The sequence below is a fragment of the Sorex araneus genome, chromosome X (assembly GCF_027595985.1).
Source record: "Sorex araneus isolate mSorAra2 chromosome X, mSorAra2.pri, whole genome shotgun sequence".
NCBI classification, from domain to species: domain Eukaryota; kingdom Metazoa; phylum Chordata; class Mammalia; order Eulipotyphla; family Soricidae; genus Sorex; species Sorex araneus.
Window position 1 is genome coordinate 358796846 of NC_073313.1, and position 19207 is coordinate 358816052.

The 19207-nt window shown below is 48.5% G+C and overlaps 1 protein-coding gene across 1 annotated transcript; it reads right to left on the reverse strand.

Annotated features, from left to right (window-relative positions):
- Positions 1-7525: 7525 nt before the first annotated feature.
- On the reverse strand, positions 7526-18008 carry SF3B6 (splicing factor 3b subunit 6). The gene is made up of 4 exons (XM_004609330.2): positions 17837-18008; positions 13643-13761; positions 8212-8350; positions 7526-8045 (listed from the first exon to the last, which is right to left on the reverse strand). The coding sequence occupies exons 1-4, from the start codon at positions 17864-17866 to the stop codon at positions 7956-7958; spliced, it is 378 nt and encodes a 125-aa protein (XP_004609387.1). The 5' UTR covers positions 17867-18008; the 3' UTR covers positions 7526-7955.
- Between the last annotated feature and the right edge of the window lie 1199 nt (positions 18009-19207).

Below are 19207 nucleotides of genomic sequence, written 5' to 3' on the forward strand. Positions count from 1 at the left end.
TGGGGACCCAATCCAGGTCAGCCACATGCAAGGCAAGTACCCTGCCTGCAGTACTATCTCTCGGGCCCCAGCACTAGTTTTCTTTTTCCTTCCTTCCTTCCTTCCTTCCTTCCTTCCTTCCTTCCTTCCTTCCTTCCTTCCTTCCTTCCTTCCTTCCTTCCTTCCTTCCTTCCTTTTTTCTTTCTTTCTTTCTTTCTTTCTTTCTTTCTTTCTTTCTTTCTTTCTTTCTTTCTTTCTTTCTTTCTTCCTTTTGTTATTTCTTCCTTTCTTTCCTTCTTTCTTTCTTTCTTTCTTTCTTTCTTTCTTTCTTTCTTTCTTTCTTTCTTTCTTTCTTTCTTTCTTTCTTTCTTTCTTTCTTTCTTTCTTTCTTTCTTTCTTTCTTTCTTTCTTTCTTTCTTTCTTTCTTTCTTTCTTTCTTTCTTTCTTTTCTTTCTCTCTCTCTTCCTTCCTTCCTTCCTTCCTTCCTTTTTTCTTTCTTTCTTTCTTTCTTTCTTTCTTTCTTTCTTTCTTTCTTTCTTTCTCTCTTTCTCTCTTTCTCTCTTTCTCTCTTTCTCTCTTTCTCTCTTTCTTTCTTTCTTTCTTTCTTTCTTTCTTTCTTTCTTTCTTTCTTTCTTTCTTTCTTTCTTTCTTTCTTTCTTTCTCCCTTCCTTCCTTCCTTCCTTCCTTCCTTCCTTCCTTCCTTCCTTCCTTCCTTCCTTCCTTCCTTCCTTCCTTTTCTTTCTTTCCTTCTTTATTTCTTTATTTCTTTTTCTTTTTGGGTCACACCAGGTGATGCACAGGGGTTACTCCTGGCTCATGCACTCAGGAATTACCCCTGGCGGTTCTCAGGAGACCATATGGGATGCTGGGAATTGAACCTGGGTCAGCTGCGTGCAAGGCAAATGCCCTACCCGCTGCGCTATCACTCCAGCCCCCAGTTTTCTTAATAGACTTACTGATGCAAGTCTCACGGTGCCATGTACAGCTCCATCTCATCTACGTCTTTTGTCTCCAAGAAGTTCTGCAGAGGAATGAAGATGCAGTGCTCTGAGATGAAGAGAATGTAATGAGGAAAAAGAAAAAGCCTTACATTTAAACACCTCCCTGTGCTTAGCTGGAGGGCGCCGTACTCCTCTCTTGATGATTTCCTTCTGAATGTCTTGATTTCTGGCTTTCCTCAACAATGCAAATGTGTCTGATAATTACTATTATTATTTTTTTTTGTGACAGGGGCTACCCCCAGGGGTGCTCAGAGCTTACTCTTGGCTCTGGGCTCAGGGATCACTTCTGGCAAAACGTAGGGGATCATTTGGGATGCTGGGGATCAAACCCAGGTTCAGCCCCCGTCTGTGATAATTTCTCAGGACTCATCCTTTTAAAAACATATTTGTGGGGCCAGGGAGAGAGCTCGAAGGGGAGGAGCACATGCCTTGAGGTAGCAGGCTCAGGTTCAGTCTTGGTTGGCACAACCCCCTGAGCAACACCGGAAATAGCTCCTGAGGGACTGGAGTGATAGTACAGCGGGTAGGGACTTGCCTTGCACACGGCTGACCTAAGTTTGATCCCCAACATCCCATGGTCCCCTGAACACCGCCAAGAGTAATTCCTTAGTGCAGAGCCAGGAGTTACCCTAAGCATCACCAAAACAAACAAACAAACAAAATTAGCTCCTGAGTACCACTAGGTGTAGCTCAAAAAAAAAAGTCAAGTCCAGGGGCTGGGAGAGTTGTTCAGCTGTAGAGCAGGGCCTTGCATATGGAGCCCTAGGTTCAATCCCTAGTACCTCAAAATAAAACAAGGCAAGAATTTAAAGCCCAATTGAGACACCCTTTAAAAGAGCCAGAAGAAGAACTGAAGATGGTGCAGAACTCTGGAGCATTAGACATGGTCCTATGAGAACCAGTGAGGGGTGAACAGGAGAGTGATGAATGCAATTCTGTCCTATCCATCACTTTCAGATAATGGCTCTCTCTTCACAAAGAAACAGTACCTTCACGGGACCAGAGAGATATTGCAGCAGGTAAGGCTTGCCTTGCACACGGCTGACCTGGGTTCTATCCCTGACACCCCATATGGTCCCCCACGCATGAACAGAAGTGATCCCTGGGGCTGGAGCAATAGCACAGCGGGTAGGGCATTTGCCTTGCATGTGGCTGACCTGAGTTCGATTCCGAGCATCCCATATGGTCCCCTGAGCACCGCCAGGGATAATTCCTGAGTGCCAGAACCAGGAGTAACCCTTGAGCATCGCCAGGTGTGACCCAAAAAGCCAAAAAAAAAAAAAAACCCAAAAATCAAAAAAGCAGGAGTGATCCCTGAGAACAGAGCCAGAAGTAACCCCTGAGCACCACCAGGTGTGGCCCCCAACCCAAAGAACATCATTCTCAGAAACTCAAAATTTACCTCCATGAATGGAGGGTGCTCTGGAACACATACACACACAGAGGCTCATGGACAATTGTCCCCTAAATGGCTGGGGACCAGAGAGGTGGCTCGGTGGGCTGGAGTGCAGGCTCTGGGTTCGACCCCAGCACCACATGGTACTGTCAGGGGGCAACCCACAAGTAATGAGTCAGAAATAGCCCTTGAGCACTTTCTACGGGGTGTAGCCCCCAAACAAAATTAATCAAACAAAAAGCAGTTTGAAAACTAGATCTTAGGGGGCTGTAGTGATAGCACAGCGGGTAGGGTGTTTGACTTGCACGTGGACAATCTGGGTTCGATTCCCAGCATCCCATATGGTCCCCTGAGCACTGCCAGGAGTAATTCCTGAGTGCATGAGCCAGGAGTAACCCCTGTGCATTGCCGGGTGTGACCCAAAAAGCAAAAATAAATAAATTAAATAAAAATCATTGTTCATCGATTTGCTTGAGCAGGCACCAGTAACGTCTCCCTTGTGAGATTTGTTACTGTTTCGGGCATATTGAATACACCACTGGGAAGTTAAAAAAAAGAAAACTAGATCTTAGGTGACGGGTCCACAGACCCAGCTGTAGCTGTGTCATTAGGTCTCTGCACACACACCTGAAGTGCAGAAGCTGCTCAGGATTCCCCCACAGTTAACATTCTTAGAATCTGACTAGGACAGCACAAAACCCATTAGTGGGCATTTTCTTCAAACTCTTAACTTTAGGTCCTGAAAGTCAGCGAACACATGTATTAATGCAATGACATAAATCAATTCATTGTTGTCAGGAGAAGTCATTTCCCCTTCTAATTAACTTAAAATGACAGTACCAGAGGTAAGCCAGTCTGCTACTTGGATGCCTGTCAGTCTAATTTGTTTGCCCCTCACAAGAGACTTTCAGAACATTCCTCTTATATTAATAATTTCCTAAAAGTACACTTACATTACAAAAATTAATAAGGAATTCACTAATGCATTCAACAGAAAATTACACCGGTGACCTTTTCATGTGATTTGGAAATGCCTTTCTACTCTGTTACCGTGCTTTCAGAAAGCGCTTGGGCTTCAGGAAAGCCAGTGTTGCCAGCAACACTAGCTTTGAGACGATAGTACAAAAAGCAGAAACAGGGGCCCGAGCGATAGCACAGCGGGTAGGGCGTTTGTCTTGCACGCAGCGGACCCGGGTTCGATCCCCGGCATCCCATATGGTCCCCCAAGCACTGCCAGGAGTAATTCCTGAGTGCAAAGCCAGGAGTAACCCCTGAGCATCGCTGGGTGTGACCCAAAATGCAAAAAAAAAAAAAAAGCAGAAACAGCCTATTTTCTTTTTTTTTTTTTTACTGCATTGAATGGCTTTAATTTTCTTGTTTACATAGGCCGAACCATACCGAAATCACAAATTGGTTCTTATTGATTTATTTTCTAATCATTCTATTAGCCATGTATAAAGTTTCATTGGAATAAGCAATGTAAGGTAATTTTTTTTTAATTTCTATTTTTTTTTATTGAATCACCATGTGGAAAATTTCAATGCTTTCAGGCTTAAGTCTCAGTTATACAATGCTGAAACAACCATCCCTTCACTGGTGCCCATATCCCACCACCAAAAAAAAAAAAATAGTACACCTCCCATCCCGCCCCCCCCCCGCCTTGTAACATAAATTTCACTTCACTTTCTATTTACTTTGGTTACATTCAATATTTCAACACAAACCTCACTATTATTGTTAGGAGTAGAGTCAGACCTGTTGTGAAGAGATATGAGGCCTAGGCGGTTTTGGATTTCTGTACTTTAGCAACTAAGTCCAGGGAGATTTCTTCCAGGTATGGGATCATTGCAAGCTTGAAAACCCATCTGTGGTCGTCATAATATGGCGGTCACCATGCCCTTCACCCCCGGCAAGGAGGAGGCAAGAGAGAGAGAAATACCTTTCCCCTCCTGGCCGGGCATAGGGCCTCGGCTTGGTTCTCAGTCTGGAGACATTCTGCGAGGAGCTGCCCATGCCGAAAAATTTAGCTGGCGTCTGGAGTCACGTTCATGCAGCTGCGGAGAGGCCACACACACGTGCGGCCCCCGGGATCACATCTTGGTGGCAGGCAGGACTGGTGCCACCCACCTTCCCAAGAGCACCCTCGCGTCCTATTGGAAACAGCCTATTTTCTTAAGGATAAAATTCAAAGTCAAGGCGCTGGAGTGATAGCACAGCGGGTAGGGTGTTTGCCTTGCACGCGGCCAACCCGGGTTCGATTCCCAGCACCCCATATGGTCCTCTGAGCACCGCCAGGGGTGATTCCTGAATGCAGAATCAGGAGTAACCCCTGTGCATTGACAGGTGTGACCCCAAAAGCAAAAAAAAAAAATTCAAAGTCAAATTATTTTAAAGGTAAAACACATGGGTGAGACGGTACAGCAGGTAGGGCGTTTGCCTTGCACGCAGGTGACTGGGGTTCGATTCCAGCTTCTCGTATGGTTTCCAGAGCCCACTCAGAGTGATTCTTGAGTGCAGAGCCAGGAGTAACCCCTGAGTGCAGAGCCAGGAGTAACCCCTGAGTACCTCCAAGTGTGCGCCCCGACAAACAAACAAAAACCAAGATGCTTGCTTGTGATTCAATACATGTAGACTTCAAACAGACTTTGGGTTACAGTCATATACAACACAATTCCATTTTTCCGTTTGACTAGTGCCTAAACTATGTAAAGGGCCAGAGTACAGCGGGTAGGCTGCCTGTCTTGCATGTGGGTGACTCGGGTTCGACCTCTTGCATCCAATATTCCCCAGAGCAATATCAGGAGTAATTCCTTAGTGCAGAGACAGGAGCAACCCCTGAGCATTGCTGGGTGTGGCCCCAAAACAAAAACAAGCAAAAAATTACAGTTATCTCTTTCAAACTGCCAACCTATGATGAGTGTGGTAATACCCATATAATTAATTTCTATACTATGGAGCTCATGGATTTAAGAATGAACATTAAGGAGACCAGAGTGATAGTACAATGGGTACGGCATTTGCTTTGCACGCAGGTGACCCAAGTTCGATCCCCGGCAACCTATAGTCTCCCGAGCACTGCCAGCAGTGGTTCCTGAGTGCAGAGCCAGGAGTAACCTCTGAGCATCACCTATGTGCCCACCCCGCCCCCCCCAAAAAAAAAACCCAGCAAATATTTTACTCATGGAAAAGATAGACTAAGAGGTAAGTTCTAATATATACTCAGACACTTCATATTTAAAGGCAAAGATTACATTATACATAATCCTAGGCATGTAAGGACCAGCAGCATCACTCAGCGACCTTGCTCTCCACTCTACCAATGCGCCATCCTCCAAATGGTGTTTTAAGAAAAGGCCTCTATTCTGTGGACAAGGGCACTCTGTACTTATTGACAGAGTATTTTATTAACTTATGTTCATTATATATTTAATTGTACTAGTATTGTTAATAATGGGTTGAATTTTTTGGTTTTGGGGTCGGGGGTGGGGGGTTCATACCTGGCGATGCTCAGGGGTTACTCCTGGCTCTGAGGAATTACTCCTGGCAATGCACAGGTGGACCATATGGTGTGCCAAGGATCGAACCCGGGTTGGCCATGAGCAAGGCAAATCCCCTACCCACTGCGCTGTCACTCTGGCCCCAGAAATATTTTGATTTTTAAGCGCTACTCAGTGGCATTCAGGGTTCATTCCCGGTAGTGCTGGGAAACCGTTTGCAGTGCCAACGATCTAACCAGAGTTCTGCTGAATACAAGACAAGTGACTTACCCTCTGCTATCTCTTCAGCCCAAATTATAGCATATTTTGTTTTGGGGGCTCACCTGGCAGTGCTCAGGGATTATTCCTGGCGGGCTTGGGGATCATATGGGGTGCTAGGGATGAAACCAGGGTTGCCTGCATGTAAGGTAGTGCCTTGCCCGCTATACTCCAGTCCCATATAGCAGATTTTCATGTAAAGATTTTATTCAACTATCATGAGAACTCTGGTTTTCTTACATGCAAAATGAAAATACCTTCATTCACTGAGTGGTTATGTAATTTCATGATTAATAGAAATTCAATAAATGACACTTTTATATTATATAATTTTTTTTTCTTTTTGGGTCACACCTGGTGTTGCTCAGGGTAACTCCTGGCTTTGCACTGAAGTATTACTCCTGGCGGTGCTTGGGGCACCATATGGGATGCCAGGGATTGTACCCAGTCAGGGCAGGCAAATACCTACCTGTTGTACTACCGCTCTGGCCCAAACACCTTTATTGTTTGGTTTAAGGGTCACACCTGGCTGTGCTCAGGGGTTACTCCCAACTCTGTGCTCAGGCATCACTCCTCACAGGGCTTGGGGGACCATATGTGGTGCCTGGGATAGAATTGGGCTGGCTGACTGCAAGCCAAGTGCCCTACCTATACTATCTCTCCAACCCTGGCAACACTCTTGGCTAGGTACTTGTCTGGATGTAACAGGAATTAGGAATTATAAAAAGTGGGACAGAACCCAGATGCGGCTCAAAAAACACACCACAGCAAATGTATTTCAGGGGCTGGAGAGACAGGTTACAGGGCAGAGTGCAGGCTTTGTGAGGGGGGCCCAGTTTAAGAGTTCCAGTACAGGGGCTGGAGCGATAGCACAGCGGGTAGGGCGTTTGCCTTGCACGCGGCCCACCCGGGTTCTAATCCCAGCATCCCATATGGTCTCCTGAGCACCGCCAGGGGTAATTGCTGAGTGAAGAGCCAGGAGTAACCCCTGTTCATCGCCGGGTGTGACCCCAAAAACCAAAAAAAAAAAAAAAAAGAGTTCCAGTACAGGATGGTCCCAGGAGCGTGGCTATAAATCACCTGTGAGCAGAGAGCCAGGAAAAGCCCCTAGCTGCCATGAGTGTCCAAGAGCAAAAATTACAGAGCTATATGGGTGCTGGGGATGTAGATCCTTGGTGGTGCACTTGTTTTGCATGTGTGAGGCCCTGAGCTTGGGTCAGGTGTGGCTCAACCCCCCCCCCCCCCGCCCCCTACTCTCTCTCTCTCACTGTACATGTAAGCTCAATCTCCAAATCACCTATCACTGAGTAATTACAGATGCGATTCAACAATTATTTTGTTTTGTGCTTGTATCAAAGAGGAGGATATTCAAGAGAAAGCATAGACATGTCATTAAAAAAAAATCAAGTTTATTAACTTAACATTGTACATGTTTATCAAAAAATTTTCTTTTGTTTTTGGGTCACACCTGGCAGTGCTCAGGGCTTACTCCTGGTGGGACTTGGAGAACTCTATGCAGTGCTGGGGATCAAACCCAGGAAGACTGCAAGGCAAGAATCTTACCAATTATACTATTAACCCATGTTATCCATGACAAGTGATTTTTATTCCAAGTAAGTAATCACAAACAATCTTCAAGGGAAATAGCAAAAAGGGTCGGACTGGTCCCCGGCATTGCATGAGCTCCCCTAGCACTGCGGGGAGTGGCCCCCAAATCCAACCAGGATCGTCCCAGGACAAAAACCATCACAATATTCAGTATTAAGAGCACAGAAAGCGTGGTGGCGGCGGCGGCGGCTTAGTCCTGAATGAAACAGAGTGCGTTTACTTCGGTGGGTCTGTGTTGATGCCGTATTTCTCCTTGAGAAGCTTCAACTGTTCCTCCTTCTTCTTTGTATCCATCTTCTGAAATGCCTGTAAGTGTGGTGAGCATGAAAGTTAACAGCAACCAAGAGTCAGAGGGACTTCGCCAACACTACGGGAGAATCCCCACACCCCCCTCCCACATGGAACGGTCCTGCACCAACTCTTCTATGAGTGTCCCTTACGCCCACACCGTGAGAGCCACTGCCATACTCACCCTGTTGGCATTGTAGTACAACACTACCAGGTATCTGTTACAAACATTGAATCCCGACAGGTGATCACAGGCATTCTTGGCATCGAAGATGTCTTCATAGACCACATAAGCTGTTCCTCTAGTTTCGGGTGTGTTTCCCCTAAAGGGTTAAATTGGGATTCATTGAAACACACAACACATGACTTGATTGTGGTAGACCTACCACTTACCGCCTATACTATTTCTCCAGCCCCAGTACATAGTTTTCTTGCTTAACAGTCATATTCTGAGAAGTGCATCAGGAAGTCATTTCATAGTGCAATTCGTCAAAGAATAATTACACAAGTGTAGATGGGATAGCAATGGACACTAATTGCCTTTATTTTAGCAGTGCCAGGAGTGGTGTCAGGGCCAGTGCTTCACCACTGAATTATCTCCTTGGCGACTGCCTGCCTTTTAAAACAGTAGTGTAGTTGGCTTCAGATCTCAACTTCCAAAATCTTGTTGTTGAATGGGACAGAACCCAGGGCTTCAGACATGTGAAGCTTGTACCCTACCACTGACCGACACACCCAGTCCACGCATTCAGCAGCGCTGGGAGTCACTCCTGATGGTGCTCAGGGAACCATGTGATTCAAGAGATTCAATCAGCCACACACAAGGCAAGTGCTAACCCCTGCACTATGTCTCCAGCCCCATACAATCATTTTTATTTTGGGGGGTGGGGGGTGGGGGGAGAGGGTCACACCCAGTGGTGCTTAGGGTTTACTCCTGGCCCTGCACTCAAGGATCACTCCTAACAGGCCCGGCAGGCCATCTGGGGTGCCAGGGATTGAATCAGGGTCAGCCACATGCAAAGCAAGAGCCCTACCTGCTTTCTTATGGCTCCAGCCTTACAAGTATTTTTAATAGCTGCCCAGGGACACTGGGGACAGTCCCCCTGTTGTCAGACCTAAGCTCAGGGCCTCACAAATGCTAAACTTGTTCCACCAGCTGAGTTAGCTCTCTGACCCCTACATCCATTGTATAGGTGGGGAGCAGGACTGGATCAAACCCGGCGGTATCAGGTCTGTCTTCTGGCCATGTTCAGGTCACTCTTGGTGGTGTTCAGGGGTGCCAGTTCGATGCAAGGCCTTAACCCTGTACCACTGCTCCAGCCCCAGCTATGTCCATCTTTAGACTCTGCGCTCTCCTGAGTCATACAGCCCTGTCCGAAAGCAGCCGGGCTGCAGCAGAGGCTGGGACAGAGGAGCACTTGCGGTCGATCATCTCCAAGTCAGAGCAGGAGGTTAGAAGGTGGCTGGAATTTGTCCAAGCTGGGCTTTCTCTCAGCCTCGGGCTGCTTCTCATGCAGGCCCCTTTGGCCACCCCCTCTCTAGCCTCTCCAGCTTGGACCAAGCCACAGCACTGCATGATGCCGAGCACCAAACAAGGGAGGGGATCTTACAAAATAGAATGGAGGGGGCCGGAGTGATAGCACAGCATTTATCTTGCACGCTGCTGACTGAGGTTCAATCTCCGGCATCCCATATGGTCCCCCAAGCACCACCAGGAGTAATTCCCGAGTGCAGGGCCAGGAGTAACCCCTGAGCATCGCCAGGTGTGACCTAAAAGGAAAAACAACAGCAAAAAAATGGAATTGTGGGCCCGAAATGGGACCAGGCTTGAGGGCTTGAGGGCTGATTGGGAAAACTGGAGACAATGGTGGAGGGAAGGTGACATCGGTGGTGGAATGGGTGTTGGAATACTGAATGCCTGTAACAAGTCATCACGAACAACTTTATTAACCACAGTGTTTAAAGTGTAGGGGAAAAACAACTGGAGACTACCCCAAGGAAAAAAACACATCATTCTTCCTTTGGAATTAAAAACATAACGCTTATGCACAAAAATGAGATTAGGTCAAGTACATTCGTTGTGCCAATGCCTCCAGTGGGTGCTCCCCAGTGCTCTCAAGGTGGGGATCGACTTCCTCCTGTCAATTCTTTCACGAACCCTTTCTTAGAAAGCTAAACACATGCCAGAGAGAAAGGACAATGGGTAAGGTGTCTGCCTTGCATGTGGCTGACCTGGGTTTGAACCCCAACACCCCATATGGCCCCCCAAACACTGTCAGGAGTAGTAACTCCTGAGCAGAGCAAGGAATAACCCTGGAGCATTGCTGAGTGTAGCCCCCAAACAAAAGCTAAAACAAGAAAGCAAAAGCATCTCTTTCATCTTCCAGCGCCTTAAACAAATTAGTATTTGGGGGGACTTTTATCTGGTGGGAGGCATACCTGGCAGTGCTCAGGGATCTCTCCTGGTGGGCTCAGGAGACCATTCGGGATACTGGGGATCAAACCAGGCTGCCCCTGTGCAAGGCAAGTGCCCCACCTACTGTCTACTGTCCCAGCCCCTAGAATAATACTGAAATATCCTCCATTTCTTTCATTTGTTTTTGCGCCACATCCAGGGTTGTTCAGGGTTTTCTTCTGGCTCTGCACTCACGGATCACTCCTGACAGTGCTTAGGGAGACATATATGGTGCTGGAGCTCAAACCCAGGGCCACATGCAAGGCAAACACTCACAGTACAATCTCTCGGGCCTAAATATTCTCCATTTAAACTATCCTATCACTACCAACCTAGAAATATGACACCAACATTATAATTTTGATTTGATAGAGCATCATGTATTTAGTGAGGCACTATACCAACATTATTAATCGGCGGTAAAAACTCAGAATAGATATTAGAAAACCTAATCACCCCAAGTTTCAGTTCCTTGATATCACAAAGACATGGGGGTGGGGGTGCTCAAGAGGCAGCTCAGCAAAAACATTTCTTTTGTCACTTAGTCTTGCAGTGCCAGGAACCTAACACAGCCCCTCCCACCCCTGCCACGTGACGGAATCATTCCACCACTGGGCCATATAATTCACTTACACATACTGTGTGCTTATATGTATGAGACCGGGGCTGGAGAGACAGTACACAGAGTAGGGGGCTTGCCTCACACCGGCTGACCCAGGTTCAGTTCCCAGCATCCCATATGGTCCCCAAGCATTGCCAGGCGTGATTCCTGAATGCAGAGCCAGGACTGACCCCTGAGCACCGCCAGGGATGGCCCCCAAACAAACAAAACAAAGATGTATGACACAACGTGTTGTCTGCACAATGAAAAATGAATGTGGTTATCTGTCCCGGGTCCCGGGGACACTTGTAGGTTAGAGGGAGACACGAGCGAGCAGAGACAACAGCAAGACCCCTGTTTCCGAGGAACTGGTCAGGGAAGGTGCTATGCCCTGAGGAGGGGCGGCTAATACAGGCCCCCAGCACGGTGCTCGCGCAGGCTCTCTATCCTGATCCTCACTAGAAAGCGTTGAAAAGTACCGCAGGACCTGGGAGAGCATACAGTGCTTAGGGCCCATGCCTAGTCTGTTCCTGACCTGGGTTCGATTCCTGGCACCACATGGTCCCCCAAGTGGGGTGGGGTGCAGCTAGAGCCCTGCTTCAGCTCCTCTGGGATGGTCAGGTGACCCCTGGCATCGCAAGCAGCATGACCCTTCAGACCTAGTATTGAATCGCAGATGATGTCCACAGGCCTGTGAGCACCGCCTGGGAGACCCAGAAAGAATTAAAAACCAAAAAGGGCTGTAGGTCTAAATATTATACTTCAGAGGAGACTGAAGCGGAAGGGTCTAACTAGTTTGCCAAGTTTCACCAGCAAGCGCTGGTCTTGCATGTAGGTCTTACAACCACCCTAGGAACTACATGCAGAAGCCTCCACACTGAGGCTCAAAGGCCCCGTCCATCCAATTCACCTGTCTCTCGGCCACACCTGGCCATGCTCAGGCACTATTCTTGGCTCTGTGTTCAGGATTAATCCCTGGTGCTACTTGAAGGATCATATGTGGTGCTGGAAATGAAATCGGGATTGGTGGGAAGAAAGGCAATACTTGAACACTTGTCCACCCTGTCCCGTTCCTTAGAAGAGTGTTTCTTGGGGCTGGAGCTATAGCACAGCGGGTAGGGCATTTGCCTTACACGCAGCTGACCCGGGTTTGATCCCCAGCATCCCATATGGTCTGAGCACCGCCAGGAGTAATTCCCGAGTGCATGAGCCAGGAGTAACCCCTGTGCATTGCTGAGTGTAACCCTCCCCTCTGCCCCCCCCTCAAAAAAAAAAAAAAAACCCAGTGCTTCTTAACCTAGAATCCAACACCCTGAAAGTGAAGGCAACATGCGTTTTTATTCTGTGGAGAAGATCGGAGCCTTGATCAATACTCAACTGAGATCTCTCAAAATAAGACAAGACTCTTTTTTATTCGCAAAGTGCCTATGATGGTATGTTTCTCTTATCTACTTTTGAAACAGAAAATGATTATTCAAAAAAATCTCCAACATCTCAAAGTTCTAGAAGTTCAAAGGATCTCAGGTCATGAAAGATGTGATTTTTTTTCTTTTTGTTCTCAAAAAACAAACAAGATAACTCCCCCAAATCATTCTGATTTCAAGTTTTTTGTTTTGGGGCCACACTTGGCAGTGTCTGGGGGATCACATGGGGTGCTGGAGATAGAACCCAGGCTGGCCCCAACCCCAGTATCAATCTTGAGACTCTCAGAGCTTTATTTAGCTTGCCCTACACACAGTCTATGCAGCCACCTCTAGCTGCTCTGCTGTCAGTTAAACTCTGAGATTACAGTTCAATCAATTTTTAAAATGATGGTTCAAAAGTTTCATTAAGACTTACACCTAGGGCAGAGCGGCCTTGCACGCGGCCAATCCAGGTTCAATGACCAGCATCCCATATGATCCCCCAAGCATTACCAGGAGTAATTCCTGAGTGTAGAGCCAGGAGTTACCCCTGCTTCGCTGGGTGCGACCCAAAAAAGAAAAAAAAAAAAAAAAGACTTACACTCTGGGGGCCGGAGCAATAGTGCAACAGGTAGGGCATTTGCCTTGCATGCAGCTGACCCAAACGTAATCCCCGGCAACCCTTATGGTCCCTGAGCCTCACCAGGAGTAATTCATGAGTGTAGAGCCAGGGGTAATCTCTGAGCATCACTGGGTGTGATCCAAAAAGAGAAAGAAAAAAAAAAAAGACACTCTGCTGGGGCTGGCGTAATGATAGTACAGTGGGTAAGGCACTCTCCATGCAAGTTTGATCTTGGGCATCTCATATGGTCCCCCAAGGCCAAACAGGAGTGATCCCTGAGCACAGAGCCAGGAATCAGCCCTGAGCACCACAGGTGTGGCCCCAAAACCAAAGGGGAGAAAGAAAAGACACTCTGTGGGCAGGGCACCTGTCTTGCATGTGACGACTAGGATTTAACCCTAGCACCCCATCCAGTCCCAAAAGCCCCGCTAGGAGTGATTCCTGAGCAGCGCTGGGGTCAGGAGTTCAGCAGGCTTTGGGCACCGTGGGGGATGGCAACAAGAAACAAAACCAAAACCCAAGACAAACACTTACACTCTGATTTGACGAATAGGTCCATATTTCCCAAATATGTCATACATTTCTTCAGCTGTGATTTTGTACGGCAAATTTCTTATATACAAGATCCGATTTACTTCAGGAGGAAGGCGAATCTAAAATGGAAAAATATGTGCATTGGTGTTATAATCAGGATCGGCTCTCTGGGCTGGGTGTGCCCCAACACCTAACAAGCCAATTTCTCAAGGACATGCATTTAAAAATATTATTTAAAAAGATAGTTTTTGGTTTGTGGGGTTTTTGTTTGTTTTTGTTTTTAGCTTTACCTGGGCCTGGCCCTGGATTCAATCCCTGACACCATCTGCTGCTCCCTCCCAGTACCTTAGGGTGAGATCCCGGTATTCCCCACCACTGCTGACAGAGATGCCCCTCTCCCAAAGAGAAAAGCAATTGTGTGTCTTGGTCTTAGGAAAGAATAATACAACTACAACAAAATCCAGGCTTCCTGTCACCATGGTAAACCAAGGATTTCCAATCTCATTTAAATTCTCAACGCCCCTCACAGTTCCGCAGTCATGTGTGGCATAACAAAGAGGATTGTTTGTATTTGCCAACTAATAAAATTCTCAAGACTGGAAAAGATAGTGCAGTGCAGTGGGTAGCACACTTGCCTCGGACACAGGCTCTGAGGCTCACCAGAAATGATTCAAGAGTGCAGAGCTGGGGATTGCTGGGCTCAGACAGCAGAGCTGCCGGGACTGTGCCTGTCATATGACTCTGGGGATCTGAACTCATAATCTGTTGGCAGGCAGGCCGGTATTCGAAGCAACGGGTCCATTCCTCTGGGCCCTAACTGCAGTGTTCCATCTCAGCATAACTTACTTCTCTGAAGTTTCTGACACTTTACTACCAGGTCCCTTGCAGTGCCAGGGACAGAAGCCTCACAACCAAGGCATGTATTCGACAACTGAGCCGCTTCCCTGACCTTTTCTTTGGGGAGGTTAGGGTGGGGGGGATGAGGTTGGATCACCCCTGACCATGCTTGGGTAACCAAATGTGCTGCTGCGATCAACCGGGGATTGGCCGCATACAAAGCAAGAGCGTTAACCCCTGGACTCTCTCTCCAGCTCCCTGACTTTTTGGTTATCTTGACACATATTTTCCTAACGCTGGCTAATTCTTCTCAGTCTTCTCTGTCATTAAAAATGCTCTTCAAGGGGGGGCCGGAGCGATAGCACAGTGGGTAGGGCATTTGCCTTGCACGTGGCCAACCCAGGTTTGATCCCCAGCATCCCATATGGTCCCCCAAGCCAGGAGTAATTCCTGAGTGCAAAGCCAGGAGTAACCCCTGAGCATCGCTGGGTGTGACCCAAAAAGCAAAAAAAAAAAAAAAAAAATGCTCTTCAAGGGGCAGGCAGGGTGTGGCTCAACCTTACCATCAGGAAAACCCTGGGTCCAATCCCAACCCTTCCAAATGTACCTTTAGACTTCTTTTTGGGCCATACCTGGCGATGCTTAGGATAAGTCCTGGTTCTGTGCTCAGGGACCACTCCTGGCTGTGCTCGGGGGACCATATGGGGTTCTGGGGATCAAACCTGGGTCAGCCATGTGCAAGGCAAACACCCCACCCACCGTACTATGGCTCTGGCTCCTAGACTTTTTCTAACTGTACCTTAGCTCTGCTTTCCTTTGGTCGCTCAATCACGCATGTGATTTCCACAGTGAGATGACACCTGTGCTCCGTATCTCCATATTCAATTACATATTACACAGTAAACTGCCCCATATTTACAATAAACCAGCAACTATTTCAGGAATTAAACTAAGTGTTATGTAACTGGGAAAATGCTATGCTTGCGCAGTGTAACAAAGGGCAAACAACTATGATAAAGCTGTAGATGAGTAGTGGGCACTGCTCAGGGGACCAAGGGCTGCTCCTAGTGCTACTTGGTCACCTGGGCTGGACAGATTAATGCTCAGCCCCACAATGTGATGCTGCTCAGGGCGCAGCAGTGTTGAGGGCTACTAAGGCCACAATGGTGACCAGGAGTCTCTAGGACTATGGACTATCCACAACAGTGTACAGAAGGCAAAGCAGTCCTGTTGTCCCGCAGCCCTCTGAGCTATTTCCTGGTGTCAAAGAATTTTCAATTTGGCTGGGGTTGTGGGAGAGGAGGTGTAAGGGATTGGGCCGCATCTCAGGGTCAACTCCTGGCTCTATGCCCAGTGGTTACACCTGCAATACTCCAGGGACCATAAGCAATGCTTGGATTAGAACCAGGGTTGGATATATGCAAGGAAAGTGCCTTAGGATTGCTCTACTATCTCTCTGCTCAAAGTAGAGTATGTGTGTGTGTGTGTGTAGGTTTTTTTTTTTTCTTTTTGGGTCATACCTGATGATACACAAGGGTTACTCCTGGCTCTGCACTCAGGAATTACTTCTGGCGGTGCTCAGGGGACCAATGGGATGCTGGGAATCGAACCTGGGTCGGCGACGTGCAAGGCAAACGCCCTACCCGCTGTGCTATCACTCCAGCCCCTCAATGTAATATATTTTAAGCTTCTGATGAAGTTCAAACAGATGATGGGGGATGGGGGCTTAGTTCAGTAGCAGAGTACATGCGTGACATGTGTGAGGCCCTGGATTCGACTACTGGTACCATTTAACGATAGATGATCACCAGAGTCCTAATTCCTAGTAAAATTTGCTTCCTCATTCTGCAAGGTTCCTCAATTCTTACCACTCTCTAGCATCTGAGCTCGCCTTATCCACCTTCCCTGCCCATCCCATACGACCATGCTTACTGGAGAACAGACACGACCTATGGTAACTGCTTCTGACTCACCTATCACTAACCACCCAATACAGCGTCGTCCATATCCACCTGCTTGACTTCTAATTACTGTGCCAATCCCCACTCCACATTAACCACCCTGAACTTAACTCATCTTCTACGTGTCCCACTCTATTCCCACTGGCATATAAACACAATCTATGCCACACACTTCAAAAAGCCATCCACGAGGGGCTGGAGCAATAGCATAGGGGGAAGGGTGTTTGCCTTGCACACGGGTGACCCGGGTTCGATTCCCAGAACCCCATATGGTCCCCCGAGCACTACCAAGAGTAATTCCTGAGTGCATGAGCGAGAAGTAGCCCGTGTATCACCGGCTGTTACCCAAAAAGAAAAACACACACACACACAAACACAAAAAGCCGTCCACTAACATTCTGTCTCCTACACGCAAGAACTCCTGGCAAGAACTATCACTTTTCTCAATTCTTATCCTGCAATCACATTTTCATCCACTAACATGATCCACTGGAGGCTACCCAAAGTCTCCATCTCCAGGAGAGATAGTCCAGTGCCCAAGACGCACTTGCACTGCATCCAGCCCACACTGGTCACACTCCCGGCCCCACTAGGTGGTCCCCTGAGCACCAGCCAGGAGTGAGCCGTGAGGCCATCTGGCTGTAGGCCTCCCCACCCCAAGTCCCCATGTCTAATTCTGCCATGTCTGATTATCTTACTAGCTGTCTTCACCTTACTAGGTACCCCTCAGCGGCTTACGGTTGTCCACTTTAAGACATTTCCCCGCTGCTTTCCACAATACCCCGCTACCACTAGAATGCAAGCAGAGAGGTTGTTTTTTTTGCCTCATTCGCTCTTGTACTCGCAATACCTAGTGTGTGGCACATACTGGGAGTTCGAAATATATTTAATTAATGCGGGCCGGAGGCGTTTCTCAGCAATGAAGAGCGTACCCCCTGCAAGCAAGGAGGCCTGGGTTTGAGTTTCTGTACGGGGAAAACATATGTATATGTGTGTGTGTGTATATATATATACACATATATATACGTATATATATCTACGGAGCTGGTGATACAGTTGGAGCTCAAGAATTAATTAAAGCAACGAATTGCAAAAGCTCCTGGGTCGGAGAATCCTAGGCGTCAGGTGTCTTTTGCTGCAAGAACACAGACATCGGCGTCCAACCGTTATCAGACTCATCTGTGTGGACCCGCGGCAGATGCCCAGGTGTGGCTCAAGCTAAGGCCAGCGACGCGGGGAGACAGCTAAGGGGAAGCCGCGGAGAGGGCCGGGGTCTGGGCCAGGAGGGGCCGCAGCAGGGCCAGGGGAGCGTTGGGGAGCGTCGGTGGGCGTCGGTGGGCGTTAGTGCGCGTCGCCGCGAAGCCCTGCCCTCCCCGGCACCAGGCCCGCTACTCACGTTCGCCCTCTTCGCCGCTTGCATCGCCATCTCGGCGGTCTGAAGAAGTGACCGGGGCCCACGCAGAAATTCCTCCGGACGCGGTCGCGGCCCCACGCAGCTCCGAGCGCACCGCGGCGGGACAGACGGGACGTCAACAACCCGGCGCCCCCGGAAGCAGGTCGGAACGCCGGAAGCGGCGCCGTCTCACGTCGCGACGTGCTGACGTCGCGTCCCTCGCGCGAAAAGGTTCCGGGCAGAACGAGACTGAGACGAGAAAAACGAGGCCCGGAGTCCGGAAGGCGCCGCGCCGGAAGGGGCGGGGCCCGAGGCTAAGTAAAGGGAGGTGTTCCGGTGGGGCGGGCCTGGCGAGTGAGTGGGAACTGGCCGAGAGGGCGGGGCCGAGCTCAGGTGAGTGGCGCTGGGGGCGGGGCTTGACCGAGGATCCCCGCAGGTGGGGCTCACGCCCAAAGCGGCTGGAGCTGAACCTTTGGGACTGGTGGGCCCCTCTCTGGGGGCTTCTCGGGATGTAGGCAGGTAGATTAGGGATTAGGGAAGTCCCCCACACACCTCCACATCATGGTAATGAAATTTCTGTAAAGCAATAAAGCCACCAGTCCTGTCTGACCCACCTTGTGAATACAGAAAGCCAAACTTCATAAGACCTTCTCCATCACAGCCCCTGAGGAGACTGGGCCCCTCTCTACAGAAGGCCTGAAGGAAATTCCTCAAGGACCCCTCAGTTCCTTCCTTTAATCTGATTAACCCTAGCTAGTCTAGACCAGCGACAGCACCACAGGTAGGGCTTTTGCCTTGCACTCAGCGGACCCTGGTTCAATTTCTCTGTCCCTCTCAGATTGCTCGGCAAGCTACTGAGAGTATCCCGCCCGCACGCAGAGCCTGGCAAACTACCCGTGGTGTATTGGATATGCCAAAAACAGTAACAAGTCTCACAATGGAGACATTTCTGGTGCCCACTGGAGCAAATCGATGAACGACGGGATGACAGTGCTACAGTCCAGACCAGAAGACTGAACCCACCTTCCAAGAGAAGATACAGCAGGAAGAAAGGTCAAGAAAAGGAGTTTTTCAAAGAGGATCATTGATCACTCCCAACTCTATCACGTCAGCAACCACCCTAGTAATACAATCTTTTTTTGTTTTTTTTTGCTTTTGGGTAACACCAGGTGAAGTTCAGGGGTTTCTCCTGGTCCTGTACTCAGGAATTACTCCTGGCAGTGCTTGAGGGGCCATATGGGATGCTGGGGATCGAACTTGGCTGTGTGCAAGGCAAATGCCCTACCCGCTGTACTGTGGGTCTGGCCCCTAGCAATGGAGTCTTACCTAGCTAGAAAGCCTCATGTGGGGTGGCTTGGAGAAACCCCATAAAAG